This window comes from Ambystoma mexicanum, chromosome 8 (assembly GCF_040938575.1).
Source record: "Ambystoma mexicanum isolate Mex_15411 chromosome 8, UKY_AmexF1_1, whole genome shotgun sequence".
Lineage (NCBI taxonomy): Eukaryota > Metazoa > Chordata > Amphibia > Caudata > Ambystomatidae > Ambystoma > Ambystoma mexicanum.
This window is the reverse complement of record NC_090929.1, coordinates 618,623,852-618,641,359: the sequence shown is the minus strand read 5'-3', so window position 1 is coordinate 618,641,359 and position 17,508 is coordinate 618,623,852. Positions and strand designations below refer to the sequence as shown.

General features: G+C 47.1%; 1 protein-coding gene across 2 annotated transcripts in view; it reads left to right on the top strand.

Moving 5' to 3' along the window:
* PLEKHM2 (pleckstrin homology and RUN domain containing M2) overlaps window positions 1–17,508 on the top strand; it is a 775,621-nt gene that overhangs the window by 515,944 nt on the left and 242,169 nt on the right. For both annotated transcript variants that reach the window (XM_069610321.1, XM_069610320.1), the window contains one exon: window positions 14,805–14,870. In XM_069610321.1, coding sequence (XP_069466422.1) covers window positions 14,805–14,870 — 66 coding nt within the window. The remainder of the gene's footprint in view (window positions 1–14,804; window positions 14,871–17,508) is intronic.

Sequence of the window (17,508 nt, the reverse complement as noted above, 5' to 3'; positions counted from 1 at the left end):
CGGCCTATTATACTGGGACGGCCTACGGAGCATGCGTAGGCGGGTCCTAAAAGGACGTAGATAGGACACAAAAGTGTCGGAAGTTTTCCTATTGGAAAAGGCTACATATGTGTATCGAGGGGTCCCAGTCTGACGACGGGGAATATTCTAAGCATGTGAATCCATGAAAGATACCAATGCTGGAGAAATGGAGTTACAGGTAAGAAACTATTCCCAAATGAGCCCTTGGTGTTACCTTTGTTTTTTCTGACGCCTATGTCGCCAGCTGAAAGGACTTTGCACTTGCTGGATGTGGCTAGAGCACTGAAGTTCTATGTGGACTGCACAAACAGTTTCCGGAAGACGTCTCTGCTCTTTGTGAACTTTGGAACCTGTGAACCATGGGAAGGCCCTTTCCAAGGCTTCCATTTCCAAGTGGCTCTCCGGCTGCATCACCCATTGTCACTGGTTGGCAAACCGACTGTTGCCTGGCCGTCCAAGAGCCCATTCGACCAGAGCGATCGGTACTACTACGGGGTTCCTGTCTGGTGTGCCCCTTAGGGACATCTGCAGGGCTGCTACGTGGAGGTCGACACACACCTTCACGAGATTCTACTGCCTCGACAGGGATTCCAGGGAGGAGTCCAGAGTCAGCCAAGCCGTGCTGAGCAACCTGTTCCCTTGAAGGTGAGCCTGGTGAGGAGGTAACTGATGCTTATTTTGAGCCTTGCCACTTCCCGTGGTTGTGCATATGTGTACTGCTATGTATTCTTTATTCATGAGCATGTGAATCCATGCCAGACCCCATGCTGGAGAAGGAACAAGTTGCTTACCTGTAACTGTTGTTCTCCAGCATGGGTCTGGCATGGATTCACATGTGAACCCTCCCGCCTACCCCGATGCGGCTCTTCTGTTGGTCCGACTGCCACTTTTTACATGCTACCAAATCTGAAGATGGCTGCCAGAGGAGGGGCTTAGGTAGAGGGCAGTCATTGGCTGGGGGCAGTATGACCCAGAGCTCAGTGATTGGTTGTTAGGAGAAGACAGTTCAGAAATTAAACTGATTTTTTCTTTACCAAGGATTCCCAGCCTGACGACAGGGAATATTCATGAGCATGTGAATCCATGCCAGACCCATGCTGGAGAACAACAGTTAAAGGTAAGTAACTTGTTCCTTACTGCGTATTTTCATATTGTTTCAACATAGGTTCATATATCTTCTTCATGATATCACTTTATCCTCGTCTGAGTTCACTTTAACGTCCGTCCGTGATTTTCATTCATGCATTCTGACATCTTGGCAAACGACATCCTTCCATGCAACTTCCTTTCACACTTTCAGCGCAAGGGTACATTCTGTATGGCTGTCTGAGTGTATAACTTTGCTCATACACTTGATGCGCAATAGGAATGATGCAGGGGGTCCCATTTATGGTTCTTCTGACTGTTCCAATATGACGGCAGTGAGTAGGCGGGAACTGGCAGGAAAGCGTTTACCTGCTCCTCTACAAGTTCTCCTCCAAAGAAAATGTGTGAATTTTTCCAAATGATGAATTTCAACAAAAAAATTGACATAGAAGATTTATTGTCTGCAAGGAATAATGTACTGTAAGCTTTGCAACAAAGTCTTTACTTCGTCCCATTCAAAAGGCAAGCATGGTGCAGAAGCTCACAGGAAAATCACCTGAGTTCGCTGTAGGCGGGTCCACCACAGCTTGAATTTGGTTTTGGATTGCTTCAGAAGGAACTTTTTTTTTTTTTAATTTATTTAATTTTTATCATATGGCTTCCTGTGACCTTGATCACCTCCTGGAAGACGGTCTTCTTTTTTGCAATCAACTCTCCCAGAAGGGTGAGTTACAGGCCTTAACATGCACAGAGCTTTATACAGTCTTCCATGCTGCCAAGGTGGTTTCGAATGGATTGTGTCCTCCCACGTAGTCCTCATCTTAGATATATCCTTACCTTCAGCATTGCTGCTTCGGAAAACATAAATCTCCACCAGAGGGTACTCTGCTCGAGTCTGCAGCGTCAATGTCCCTTCGCGGCATCCGTCGAGTGTCAACGTCATCCACAGTATAAATGGCTTGAGCCGCGCCCGTTGGCGTCAGTTCCATTTTTCAGATAGCTTTCGCTTCGTACCAAGAAAACGGCGCTTCAGTTCTAATAATGTTTTTGTCATCTAACCCTTCTATGGCTAAAACGGGCTTAAAAAAATGTCAGAAATGCGATAAAATGATGTCGATAACAGATCCCCATCGAAATTGCCTCTGAGGCCTCAGTCCCAACCATCGGCTAGACGAGTGCAGTTCCTGTCAGGGGATGACCAATAAAGTGATAAAGGAACATAGAGGTAAAGTAGCGGTTGGGGAGGAGTCCTCGAAGTCGTCTTCGAGAAGAAAGAATGGCTCGGCTGAGTCTAGTATAAGACGTCATAAATCGAAGAAATAGAGGTCGAGGAGTAGATCTAGGAAGTAGTCTTCTTCAAAAATCGAAGAAGAGGCGACACCGGTCTCCCTCTTCCTCTTCTTCGACGTCTTCAAAGGAGGTTATCACCTGCCCTTCCAAACACGATTCCCTGAAAAAGTGGGAGGCCTTTAGAGCCTCAATGTTAAAAATCTATGAGAATGCAGCCCAGACTCCCTCAAAGAAGTCTATTGAAAGCCATGCCCCTGCTCATGCTAAAAGTGACGGGAAGATCTAAAACAAAAAGATCAGATGAAAAATCGTCAAGGGTGTCGTCGAGGGGACCCTCCCTGACGCCTCTCAAGAAAAATGCAAATCAGTGCAAAGACCGGAGGCAAAACTCGATGAAATGCCATCGGATACTCATCCGCCATTAAAATCGTCAACAAAGGCTTCCACAAAGCCGTCCTTGAAGACTTCTGAGTCCAAGGTGGCGGCAGGTCACTCGAAGACTCTTAAGTCGAGTACTTCTTCGACAGCGTCGAAGGTTCCTTCGACGGCATCGACAACTACTTTGACGATATCAAAGGTTTCTTCGACTGTAACAAAGCCTTTACTATTAACGCTGATGCCATTGTCGACGTCTTCGTTTATTCCTATTTCTAAATCGACATCTGGGCTGAAGGTAAGATCTATGCCACCGGAGAAGATTTTCCATCCGGAAAATAGACAGGATTGTTTCTAATCCATGTCCTCCATTTATGAGGAAAAGTCCTCAGAGGAGGAGGATGTTTCACCGGCTGGTGTAAAGTTTGGGACAAGAGAAGTCCCTGAGGAGTTAATTGACCCTCTTTCAAAAATGGCAGACTTATGAGTGCCTGCAGACAGCAAGTGGGCTGGATACATCTCCAGAGTATGAGTTTGAAAAACCTGACACTGCTGATCATGCAGATACAGGATACAGGAGATTAATGAATAGAGTAACAGAATTTATGGGATGGAACAGAAATTCCCCTACTTACGAAGAGAATGATATGACAGATCCTTTCGGGGGGCCCTCAACAAGACCAGTACTTCCTTTTCACATAGCTTTGCAAGGGAAGGTGTATGCTACATGGGAAAACCCTGAGTCAGCTCCTGCAGTGAATAATACATTCACATCTAAATACAGGCCGTCTTCTTCAGACCCTGAATATTTAAGAAAACATCCATCACCTGAAAGTCTAGTAGTTCAGGTGGCCACGTCTACTAGAAATTCAGCATGCCCTACTATTCCCCCGGACAGGGATGATAAAGAAATTGACGCATGGTTCCGTAAGATATTTTCTTCGGGTAGCATGGCATTGAAATCTACAAATGTAACTTGCACCCTTTGAAGATTTACATACACCCTGTGGGACTGTATGACAGCGCCAGCTGACCATATCCCTGATGGTGAGGAACGGGAAGGATTCCTAACTATAGTTAAAGATGGTAAAAAGGCTATGGGGGAATGCCTCAGATCAAGTTTGGACTCTGCTGACTGCATCAGTAGGTCCATGGCATCTAGTACGGTGCCACGCAGATTTGCGTGGCTGTGAAAGTCAGGTTTTGCACCGGATGTGCAGGCCAGACTTCTCAATATGTCATTTGACGGCTTGAGGTTGTTCGCCAGCAAGGCGGATGAAAGTTTAGAGAAGCTGCAGACCTCTAAAGCGGCAGCAAAGTCACTTAGTGCCGCAATACGAAAACCTCAACAACGCACCTACGCAGGCTCATCTTCCTGGAGGGGTTGTTCCTTTCGATTTTATTCCTCATTTGGAAGAGGAAGAGGAAAAGCAAGTCAAAGAGGACAGAGTAAATTTCCTCAGGGGCGAGGAAAATGTGCTAAATCTTCCCCAGCAGCGGCAACTGTCCCATCAGCCACTACTGTAGCTGACGCAAAGCCACTCTGAGATTTTGACCCACAAGACCCCGGTGGGAGGCAGAATCTCTCAGCATCTGGAAGAATGGCGGGGCATTACTTCAGATGCTTGGGCACTGGAAACAGTATCCCAAGGTTACTGCCTTCCCTTTCAAAAGAAACCTCAGAATCACCCTCCGGGATACAGCTCTGCCATAATTCCAGACCTGCTCCTGTTGCAGGAAATGTTAACCCTGCTAGAGAAAGGTGCTATAGAACAGGTACCTGTAGCGGAACGGAACAAGGGCTGGTACTCGCCATAGTTTCTCATCCCAAAGAAGGACGGAGGATTGAGACCCATCTTGGACTTAAGAAACTTGAAAAAGTTCCTCAGGAAGGACACGTTCAAGATGGTTACCATTTCTCAGATCCTTCAGGCTCTCCAACTCCAGGACTGGTTGGTATCATTGGACCTTCAGGATGCTTACTTTCATCTGCCAATCCATCTGAAGCACAAAGTACCTGAGGTTCGCGAGTGCAACTCTCACTATCATTTTCGAGTTCTGCCATTCGGGTTGACCTCTGCCCGAGAGTTTTCACCAAGTTGATGGTGTTGGTGGCAGCGAGTCTCAGGAGAGGGGGAATTCACGTTTACCCCTACCTGAACGATTGGTTAATCGGGGCACGTTCTCAAGAACAAGCCCAGGAACATCTAAGCAAGACCTGCCACTTCCTACACAGACTCGGCTTCTCTCTGAATGTCAAGAAGTCGAATATAATACCATCACAAAAACTCCAGTTTATCTGAGCAGTTCTGGATACTTTCTCGGGCAACGCCTCGCCTCCCGAAGAGAGCTCACCACATTCTGCAGATGGTAACAAAGTTCCAGAATGGCCAGCATCTGCCGGCCTTCGATTTTCTAAGGTTGCTTGGTGTTATGGCATCCTGCATTTTTCTGGTGCCAAAGGCCAGATTGAGGATGAGATCCCTACAATGGGCCCTCAGGACTCAATGGTCCCAGTTTTCAGGGGAGATGTCAGATCTTTTGCAAGTCTCAACCAAAGTGGCACAAGATCTGCGATGGTGGGCTTGCAACAAACATATCTGAAAGGAGAATCGTTTTTGCAACCATGGCCGGAGAGAACGGTAGTGACGGACACCTCACTCACAAGGTGGGGAGCCCACACCAACGAACTGACAATCAGCGGTTGTTGGTCTCCATCGGAGTCCAAACTACACATCAACCTTTTGGAGCTGAGGGCAATCAGCGCTGAAGGCTTTTCCGCCCTCGGTACGGGGAAAGAACGTCCTGATAATAACAGACAGCACAGTGGCCATGTACTATCGCAACAAGAGAGGAGGAGGAGGAGTAGGATCACTACCACTGTGTAGAGAGGCAATGCACCTCCTGGTTCTGGGCAATACAGGAAGGAATCTCTCTAACGGCAATTCACCTAGCCGGAGAGCAGAACACGGCGGTGGACGCTCTATGCAGGGAGAGCACAGTATCCCACGAATGGTAACTCGGGAAGTCCTTCAAGATATTTTCGCCCTTTGGGGAACCCCGCAAGTGGATCTGTTCACGACCGGTGCCAATCGAAAGTGCAAACTGTATTGCTCAAGGGAATTTCCCCCAAGAGGAGCTCTAGGAGACACGTTCATGGTGGACTGGGAATTTCCACTTCTGTACGCGTTTCCTCAGTTCCTGTGATTGCTCAAGTAATCAGGAGGTTAAAGTTCGGGAAATCCATGATCCTAATTGCCCCGGATTAGGCCATAAGAACGTGGTACCCGGACCTTCTGGACATGTCCATCTGCCCTCCAATACGAGGACCTTCTCTCGTGAGAGGAGGGTAGAGTTCTCCATCCAGATGTCGGGACACTCAGCTTTCATGCATGGTTTCTGAGAGGCTGAGATACAAGGATTGTGACCTTCCAGATGACGTAATGGAGATTTTGCTTTCGGCCAGAAGGCCAGCAACTAAATCTCTACTGGTGTCGTTGGAACAAATTCAGTAACTGGTGCAGAGATAAGAATGTGGACCCTTTTCAATGTAATATTCCTAAAAGATTGTCTTTTCTTTTACATTTGGCCAATTTGGGCTCCGAATTGGCACGATAAAAGGTTATTTAGCTGCGCTATCTATTTTTAAGCGCTCCTCAGAGGAAAATCTTAATTCAAGATACCTTTAATTGTACAGTTCTTAAAGGGCTTACTAATGTGTTTCCTCCAATACCTTTTCAAGTAACTGTGTGGGATCGAAATTTAGTGTTAAAATTAATTCCTCACATGTATTCCATTTGAGCCATTACATTCTTGCCGGTTAAGACTCCCAACTCTAAAAACTATACTACTAGTGGCAATTGCTTCAGCCCGCAGGTTGAGTGAGTTGCAGGCACTTTCTAGCAAACCACATCACACCATCTTTCATAAAGATAAGGTTATTCTAAAGGTTAAACCCTCTTTTCTGCCGAAAATTGTCCCAGATTTTCACCTGTCACAAAAAATAACATTGCCTGCATTTTATCCTCCTCCTCACGCAACTAAGGAGGAAGAGAGATTACACAAATTAGATCCTAAGAGAGCTCTTAGTTTCTATATATCGAGACTGGCTAAATTTCATCAGTGTGACCAGCTTTTTGTGGGTTACACTGGCCGTAAATTAGGGTTGGCGGTGACAAAACAAACATTGTCCAGATGGATAATTTCAGCTATAACTGAATGTTTTAGATTGTTTTGGAAAGATCCTCCAGATGGGCTAAGAGCTCATTCAACCAGGGGCATGGTGACTTCAGCAGCCTATGCAAGATATTTGTGCAGCAGCCACCTGGCCATCCACTCAACTTTCTCACAGGGAGGTCTCTTTGCAAAATGAGTACTTCATTCTGTACATGATTAATATTAATGCTACTCCCTCCTCCTATTTAAACTGCTTTGGGAGCTCTAAGATGAGGAATATGTGGAAGGACAAAATCTATTCGAAGAATATGTTACTTGCCAACTGTAACGTTCTTTCTATTGGATGTTCCTCCCACGTATTCCTCATCGTCCCTCACAGCCTACCCCACAGTACAGTTTACATGTTTTTACGCTCTAAGTTTCTGTGGAGCTTTTGGTCAAAGGGACACGCCTGATCTGCTAATTGACTACAATATACGAAAAAACACAACTGAGGCCATGGGCGTGGCTCGAGCCATTTATACTGCAGAGGACGCCGAAGCTCGACGGATGCCACAGAGGGATATCTATGCCGCAGACTCGAGCAGAGCGCCGTCTGGTGAAGATATTTTTTTTCCAAAGCAGCAAAGCTGAAGGTAAGAATATATCTAAGATGAGAAATACGTTGGAGGAACATCCAATCGAAAGAACGTTATAGTTGGTAAGTAACTTGTTCTTTTGGGCCATTCCGTGTTTCATCAAAAGTTCAGCCTGACTTTCAATTAAGTCAGGAAGCTTATTTACCAGTTCTTCAGACCCAGCTTAATGGTTCTTCAATTAAGTAAAGTCTGCACAAATTGGAGATCACCAAAATGTTGACATTCTTTGTGGACAGAATTCAATCTTTTTTTAGGTCGGGTAATATTTTGGTAGCTCACAAGGGTGTTTCTCCTCGACTCAAGTTGACCAAGGCCACCATTACCATATGATTGTCATGCATCGCTAGGGCGTACCGTCCGCATGGACTTCCAGTTGAAAGACTCCATGCACATTCCACCAGATCGAATGTAACATCAGTAGAGTTCGAGAGGCACATGCCATTGCTGCGATCTGTGGGACAGCAACCTGGGATACTCTTTGCATTCTGAAAGCACTGTTCATTGAGGTCTCAAGGTGAGATGAGTTTCGGTGAGTAAATATTGTGTAACCTATTTGTTTGAAACATCTTGTCATACTGTGTTAGGGAAGTTTTTCTAAAGTCCCACATTGAGGTAAGACTTTAGTAAGCTATCCCAGTAGTTTGTAGATCCACAACTTTTAGTATTAGTCTTTACTACTGCTGGAACCTTGGTAGAGTGGCAGAGCAGTCAGGCTCATAAGAGGAAGATGTGAGCAATAGGTAAGTACACTGAACCTAATTAGTAATGCACATCAAAGAAACAAACAAAAATGTATATTAAAATGTAGATTTATTATATTTACACAATAATCACTTTCAAATACTTGGCACAATAAACCGAAACACTTAGGACTCCTTTAGATTCTCCAGCATTGGGTCTGTGCTTGATTCACATGCTCATTAATATTCTGTCATCAGGGCGGGAATCGTCGGTAAAAGAAGAAACCGTTTCACTTACAAACTGTATTTCTCCTCTAAACCAATCGCTGTACTCTGGGGGTCATATTGGCTGGGGGCAGTGACAGTCCTCTCCCTAAGACCCTCCTCTGGCAGCCATTCAGCGCCACTAAAGGGCATTGTCGAAGTTTCTTTGTAGTTTCCAAAAGGTAATCGGGCCTACACCGCACCTCTGGCTATGACGGAGGAGAGGAAGATCCCTTTTCAAGCTCTGCACCAGATGCAGACAACGGAACGTGTTTGTGGAGGACAAACACCTTCAATGCCTCTGTCTTCATCCGGACCACAAAGAAGGAGAGTGCGAGATCTGCCTTGGCTTCCCCAAGAAAACGAAAAAGGATCGACACATAGACTGTCGGTGTGGCTAAACGCCAAGGCCTCTGCCCTGTGCCCCAAGCAGGGTGATGCCTCTCCCAGGACCGACGGGTCCGAGTAGCGGGCTTCTAAGTCTTTTGAGGGTGCCCCTTCTATGGGGGCCCAAGACTAGGCCAAGCACCGCGAGTCCGGTTCCATCGGTGTCACTGCACAAGCGGATCCCGCGATGGGCAGGACACTATCAACGTCGCCATCCGCCAGCCAGCAATCAAGCTCCTCAAAGAGGAAATCGTCCAACCCGGCTACGCTGCGGGAGAAACCCGAGAAGCCCAGGATGTGAGGAAAAGGCATCCGACTTGCCTAAGAAGGCCCAAGCGGTGCTGGAGAAATCTTAGCCGATTGAGGTAGTGACGGCTGCTCTCTCGAAGGCTAATGGCGCTGACCCCATGAAGGTAGCCCCTACTGCGCCCAGGGTGTCCCTGCCCTGAGGCGGGAGGCCTCATCTATGGAGGTGGAAAAGCCTGCTGGCATGCCGGAGAAGAGGATGCTGTCTCTGACCCCGGCCCAACCCCTCACGGTGCAAAAAAAGGGGGGGAGGTGATGGAAGTCCCAGGCCAACCACAGGCCGTACTCCAGGCCATGGAAGTTTTGTCCCTGGACGACGAGGACCAGGAGTCCCTGCACACGATCCACAAGGACGTGGAGGACGGTGGTGGCGGCGGCAACGCAGACTGCGACAAGGGGGCGGGGTCCTAGTGTTCCTACCATGCCAGCTCAGCCGAGAGATGTATCCCGGGACATCTTTTCGATGCTACACAAGTTGATGTCAGCAATCCAGGAAAGGATGACGGATGCCTATGTCTCGGCAGCCCCGGATCAGCCTCCAGCTAAAAAGAGGAAGCGTCATCCGACGCCCCCACACCTGCGCCAGGTGTTCTTCCCCCCCCACCCCCCCGGTGGACACTGGGATGGATACAGGCACAGCGACGATGGACGAAGAAGATGATATCATCACGGCGTGCTGATCTCTGCATCCGAGAATGTCCCCTCTCAGCCTGTCGGTGTCGCCTCCGGTTCAGTTGCTGGTGGTCGCGGATCTACTCACCAGAGGAGCTGGTGCAATCTTGCATCATGAACCAGGATCGCTGAACGGGAGGGTTTGGCTCCTGCAGCTCTAGAGTTTGGAGGATATGAGTTGCCAGCAGACTGCAGGGAGGTCCATACCAAGGCCAGCGCGTCGTCGACTCTTAAGTGCTACGGTCACAAGTGGAAGCGTTTCGCTATGTGGTGGTGGTTGCAGAAGATCACCCATCTGAGGTTCACAGCCCCGCAGATTCTTCTGTACTTGTCCTTGGCCAATGCGGGACTGGCACACGCCTCTATCGAGGTGCATCTGGCGGCTGTCTCCTGCTACGCCAGGTCTCCAGGAAGTTCTCTTCGGTCCCACTGTCTCGTCAAGGAATGCCTCAAGGGACTGTTTCGATCTTCCCCGCCGGTGAAGGCTCCTGCCCCGGCGTGGTAACTAAATGTGGTGCTGACTAGGCTCATGGGGGCTCCCTTCGAACGTATGCATCAGTCCCCTCTCAAGTTCCTCTCGTGGAAGACGGCTTTCCTTGTGGCCATCACCTCTGTCAGTAGGGTAGGTGAGATCCAGGCCCTAACCTGCAAATAGCTGTATCTGATTTTCCACGAGTCGACGGTGGTGCTGCGGACGCACCCCTTCGTTTATGCCAAAGATTCCGTCGGAATTCCACCTCAACATACCTTTAGTATTACCAGTGTTTTTTCGAAACCGTAGTCGCATGCTGGGAGGGCCTTGCCGCTGCTGGATGTTGCTTGTGCCCTGAAGTTCTACTTGGCACGTGCTAAGAGTTTTCGGAAGACACCTCAACTGTTCGTGATCTTTGGTCCTGTGAACCATGGGAACGCCTTGTCCAAGGCTTCCATCTCAAGGTGGCTCTCCAGCTGCATCATGCACTCATCGGTTGGCGAACTGACGGCTGCCCGGCTGTCCGACAGCCCACTCCACCAGAGCAATCGCTGCGACAATGGTATTGCTGTCTGCTGTGCCCCTGCTGGCCTTCTGCAGGGTTAAGTAGACATCCATACACACCTTCACAAAGTTCTACTGTGTCAACTGGGATTCCAGGTAGAAGTCCAGAGTCTGCCAAGGAGTGCTGCGCAACCTGTTAGCTTGAGATGAGCCTGTTCCAGAGGTAAGGGCAGAAGTAAGGGTGATTGCTTCTGTTGAGCCTTGCCACCTCCCGTGGTTCTGTAATGTTGTACTGCTATGTATTCTTTATTCATGAGCATGTGAATCCATGCCAGACCCCATGCTGGAGAAGGAAAAATGTACTTGCCTGTAACTATTTTTCTCCAGCATGGGTCTGGCATGGATTCACATGCAAACCCTCCCTCCTGCCCCTCTGCAGCTCTTCTTGGTAATACTGCCACTGTATGTGCTTTCCAAATCTGAAGATGGCTGCCAGAGGAGGGGCTTAGGGAGAGGACTGTTATTGGCTGGGTCAGAATTACCTATCGAGGTGAAATACAGTTTGTAAGTGAAACTGTTTTTTCATTTACTGAGGATTCCCGGTGTTGGGGAGAATTCTCAGAAATGTGCTAATTAATCTGTACCTTACAGACCTCCAGCTCTTTTTATGGACTTTAGGACTTTTAACCTGGATAGAGTGAGACATTTTTCCCACTCTCTCGTATTTTTCTGTGATTTGAATACTGTTTCTTTTGGTTTTGGAGTCTGACAAACTCTGTAGGCATCATCTTTTTACATTGTGGCACACACCACCTTCAGTGCAGTGGCACAGGGAAGTCTTCCAGATTTCCCAAAGGTTTAAATACCTTCTCTTGGATAACTACTGTTTACATGAGCAGTAAAGTGAAATTTACTTGACTTACATTTTGTAACTTTCTAGACCCAGCACACACTATTTTACAATAGGGTGCTGGAGGGGTTACTTCGTATCCCCTTTGTCTAGTTTCTCGTGTAACATTTTTATGTTACCCTTTCTACAATTAATGGCTGGTGGCAGTGGTTTACTTTAAAGTACTGCTGTGTGTTTTTACCGCGGGCTGCGTTCGCAGCGGCAGTAAGGCACCCATGGGTGCACATTTTGTTAAAATGGCCCCGGTATTCTTTTTTCGCCATTTCTTGCTGGAAAGGTCCTACTTGAGATTTACTCTGCGTGCCAAACTAGGTTTGGTCCCTTTTGTTCGTTTTGTCTTTGGTGGGATTCACGAGTGAAGCCCGCCTCTGGCTCCAGGGTGTCTGGCAGGGACAGGGTCAGGAATTGAGGGAGGTTCCCGAAACTCCCTGTGCTTAATCCCCTTGGTTACAGGAATGCACCCAAAGGTGATTGGCCGGCTAGGCTGGAATTAATGGGAGGAACCTGAATAAAAAGGCAAGGCTTTTTGGCTTAGAAGGCAGAGTCAACCACTGGACGAAGGACTCCGAAGAAGAACTTGAAAGAGACGTATGCTGCAACTCCTGGACCGTTGGTTTCACCCAGTGAAGCCCTGCTGCTGTGCTGAAGCTCCGAATTCGCCTGGACTAGAGAAGCCCTGCAAGGACGACTTCTCCCCCTTGAGTTGGTGGGACCAATCAACTCCAAAGTGAACTCGACTGGACATTCTCTCAAGGCTGCCTGTATTTCCACTGCTGCTGGAACTGAAGTGCCAGGGAGAGTAACACCAGATTGGGTGCATCACTTTTAAGTCGGACCCGAGCTCCAGGAAGATCCTCCAGACTCCCAGGAAGCAGGCCTGACTAAGCCAGAGCCGCCTTAACAGAGTGCCTGACCTGAGATATGAGGAAAGTCCCTAGTGGTAGCCAAGAACTGCAGTGCTGCTATTTGCTGAGAGCAGAGGAGCTGAAACCGGGAAGTGCTGCTGAATTGAAGTTTGCCCTTTGATGTTGCTGACCGTCCCATTGCAGTGCAGGAAATCCCAGAAGTCCTCCCTCTTGTCCCCACCACTGAGGCCCAGGAACAACAGGATCTGCAGAGCTGCTCAGGAACAGAAGCCAGTTGGAACCATTTCTTCTAACAAAAGGTACTGTAAAACTAAGGGGACTTACCTCTTGTGTAACCTTACTTGTTCTCAGTTGAGACTTGTCTTGGTTGCTTCTGTAGAGTTACTTGCATCTTCTACCCCTCACAAGCCTCCCAGCTTGTGGCCCTACATTGATTCTACTTTTTCTACAAAAACTTCTAAAACATTGTGCAAGACTTTTGCTTACCTGCAAGAAGTGCTTCAGCTCACCTAGACTTTAGCCCAATTGACATTGGCTGACCTGGCTCCCTGAATTACTCTTCTTCCCTCTGATTGTGTGTTTTATCTTCCTTCCAGGAAAGGATTAACTTACCTTGCATTGGGGGTTCAAAAGTACTTACCTGCTTCAGAATATTTGTGTTACCTTTGTTTTATTCTAAAACCCCTTTTCTTTGACACCCATATCAGTATTGCTCTAAATGTACCAGTGATATATTAATGTCAACAGTGTCCTAGCTATTTGAGTCACCTAAGGGTGTAGGAAGTGTCTGTGTGCCATCCCAAATGGGTACTTGCTGATTTAGAGAAACTAAGAGTGTGTATTTTGGAATGTATTTGTGTTACTGCTATATTGCCCCTTCTAAAGAAGTCTTATTCAAACTGACTGTTAAATAAAATATTAATTGTTTAATAAAGAAACCTTGAGTGCAAGTGTTTATTTGGATACTTGTCACTGTGAATCTCTGTGTTAAAAAAAAAAAAAACCCTACTGCTCACATTGACCCCTCTTGAGATAAGCCTGGCTGCTCAGCCACACTGCCAACCTGTGTAGTAAAGACTTATACCAAAGGTTGGGTTCCTATTGCCAGGAGGTCAAGGTTGGTGTAGTGCACCCTATTGGAACTGCATACAATCTTGCCTAACACCAGGGAACCCCCCTCTTACCTCTGAATCAAGCAGCTGCTCAAGTCCCTTTAGAGAGTCCTTCAACAGGGTCTCCAACGTTGATTGAGTCCTCTTGGATCTTAGAGAATGTAACGTATCCATAGGAAATTTCATATTCTGCTGCTTGTCAACATTTTAAGCCCTTGCCGAACTGCCAATAGCTAAGGTTGGGTTTTGGACCTTAAAAGACGTGGTGTGCAAAGAAACTGCCTCTAAAACCTTAAGAACTGCAAGTGTTGCACTAACCAAACATTTTCCTGCCCAAAAGTCACTGGGCCTCATTACAATTCCTGCGGTAGCCGTGGCAATAAAATACAAAGGAATGAGTTCCAAAAGACAGAGCCCATAAGAAAATGAGTGGAAAATGGCTCCGCTCATTCGGGATTAAAGAAAATGGTCCAGAAGTGCAGCAAAAAGTGCTGGGGGTCTCACTAGGAGAGGGGGTGAAGCATAAACATTATAAATCTCCCTAACATGCTGCGCCTGCATCAGTCCATTAATGTGTAATCCAGTTCTAACAAGTTGGCAGGGTTCGGGAGCATAACAAATTCTGACTGAATTGTCCCTGACTGTCCTCACCTGCTATCAAGATCGATGCATGTCTGCTCTAATCAGATTTTTGTCAATTCGATTTTTGCGCAGTCATGCCTGTCACTACGTTGTCCTATGTGGCTGTACTCCATGTGATGAGAAACCTGTATTGTTTGTCGAACTTCCATGTTACCCATCTGTAGTGTGTTTTCACTGCTGGGAAGCAAAGGTTATATAATTTCACCCAAATTTGAATCCGATGAAATTATTCAACATTTCTTGTTGTGTTTGTTGTTTTAATGTATTCTGAGTTAAAAAAAAACGATAGGGTATTAACTACTGAAAGAGTACTCAACAGTTCAGTTATTATTGCAATACTTCAAATACTATGGCTTTTTCCCCATACTTCTAACATGCATGTTTTGCGTTTCTTTATTGGCAGCAACGGGGTCTTGTACCAGTATCCAGAACGCACGGATGTGACTCCTCTCCTGTCAGTGAACGTGGGGTGAGAATGTTTATCCTTAATTAATCTGGTATAATTTCACATTCCTGAGGCATGTCATGCCAGTGACAAGGATAAAAAGATTAGACAAACGTTCAAAATGAAATTCAAAGTAAGTAATGGATTCTTACAGTGAGGGCAAAATTTATAAATGATGTTGGAGTTTAAGTATCAAGCTTGGAATGGTGGATAATAATGATCTAAAAATTCCAAATGGCTTATTTCCAGCCTTGGGTTTCAACAAGGACTTTGTTCCCTGGAGAAGGCCAGAGACAAATTCCCTGGGTCTCAAGGGGATGTGTTCCCCTCCCTTCCTATTCATTGGCCCAATCTTGTTCTCGCAGACTGTATGTTAAGTTTAATGGGTCTTGTACTATGCACTCTTGCCACTTGCATGGTCTCTTGGCGCTCTGGCGGATCTGCAATGGAAGGAGGGTTAAGGGTATGTTAGTGGGATCGAGAGGGGAGGCAAGAGAGCTTTGAGGTGCTGTTGCTTCAGTTCGGAGAAACCGGTCACTGAGCGTAGGTGCTTTTTCAGTTGGTAGCTGTCATGTGGTGTTGAGGTATGATTGTGTATGGTCTGATTTTGTTTTGGGTGTTGTGAAGTGCGTGTGGTTTGTGGTGTGGTAGAGGTGTGGTTGTGTTTAGTTAGTGTTTGAGGATATGCAGAATGGTGAGTTTTAAGTATGGTTAGTTAGGAGTAGCACCTATCCCACCCCCAAAATTTCACCTAAGCGCAATACATTTCCCACCTCTAACAATCCATCCAAGTGAGGTACATTTCCTACCCCCAAAAATCCATCCAAGTGCGATACATTTCCTACCCCAACCGCAAGCAGTTTGTTCAGATGGACTGTATATCGCCAATGCTACCAGCCACCTGTGAAGTCGTGCAGGGTTTCATCCTCTCCCCAATGATCGTCAATCTATACATCGATCCGCTGAGAGCCCTCCTAGCCACACACAACATCCACCAATACACAGACGACACACAGCTATATCTCAAGATCGACATCAAGGACATCCATGGGCTCAAAACCTGCCTCTCGCTGATCCAGTCTTGAATGTCCAGTGCATACTTGACACTCGACCCTTCCAAGACCGAATTCCTACTCCTTACCAACAACCTTAACACCCAGATCTGACTATCAACCATGAACTCTGAGGGCTTCACACCCGAGCTTACCTCCTGTGCCAAGTCCCTTGGGTTCCACATCGACAAACACCTTTCCTTCAAGACAGACATAGCTAAGAACACTCAGACAAGACAACTTGGTATCAGCTCTCCCTCCTGCGAAAAGTCAAGCCCTTCCTCCCTCCGGATAGCTTTAGATTCACTGTACAAACACTTGTCCTATCCCACCTGGATGGTGGGCAATGCACTCCTCGAAGACCTCCTGTCATCCTCCTTTGTGCCCCTGAGAAGTGTCCTAAATGCGGCTGCACGCCTAATCAAAGGTATACGCAGATAGGACCACATCACCCGGCCCTCATCGACCTACACTGGCTCCCACTGCACACACGAATCACCTTAAAGTCTTGCTGCATCATCTATAAGGTAGTCCCCCAGCTCCCTTGCAGAGAAACTTGGCATCTTTGGCCGGCAGTGCACCACCAGAAGCCAGGACAAGTGCAGACTTAAATTCTGCTGCTGCAAAAAGGAAAGGACCAGAAAACGAGCCTTCTCGGTCTACACCCCAGGACTATGGAATCTCCTCCCTGTCGTAATCAGAGTTGCTCCTACAATTCAGAAAAAAACTCAAGACCCAGCTCTTCAAGGAGTCTCTCCTCCTCAACACCTAGGCCATCACGTTGCCCTTCACGCCACCTAACTCACTAGATGCCGCCTGTCCCTCTTCTCTCCACCACCTAGTACAGTTGTACCTCTCCTTTGTGCCCCTCGGTATCCTACCCCCCACAGTATATCTGTTCTTTTGTTACCACAGAAAAGTGCTCCATTATGCATCTGTAATGTTGTACACCTCTGTGAAACGCTCCGTTATGTATCTGTATTGGTGTATACCTTTGTAAAGCGCTCTGTTGCTTCTCGAGGCTAGGTCCGCGTTCAATAAATTCAATAATAATCCATCTAAATCTGGCACATTTCCCAACCCCACAATTCCATCCAAGTATGGTACATTTTCTACCCCCAACACTCCATTGAAGTGTGGTGCATTTCCTACACCCACAATGCATCTTAGGAAGCAGAACCCAACACGGTACAGATGTTATAATGTCCATTCTAGGGCGCAGCAGGGAGCATATGGCTAATCTATACAATTGGCCAAATGAAAACCATGGCATAACTGAACTAACAGGGTAAGTGCAAACAGAAAGGGCAACACATGCCTATAGGTCAGGTATTGTATTGTATTAGTCATTTATATAGCGCCCATTCCCATGTGTATGGCCTCAAAACAGTTTGTGGTATGAACACCCTTGGGGACTGAGGTCCAGGTATGGGGATGTTCTAAGAGGAGGTTTAAGATTGTGTGCGCGCGTTCGGGCAAGATTAGGATTTAGGAGGGCTGGCTAGGCTCCAGTAAGCAACTCAAGAGGTCAGGTACATGGGCGGGTGCTGGGGAGGTCACGACAGAGCGCTAGTGCTGGAGACTCTATATGTACCCAGCTAGACCAAGAT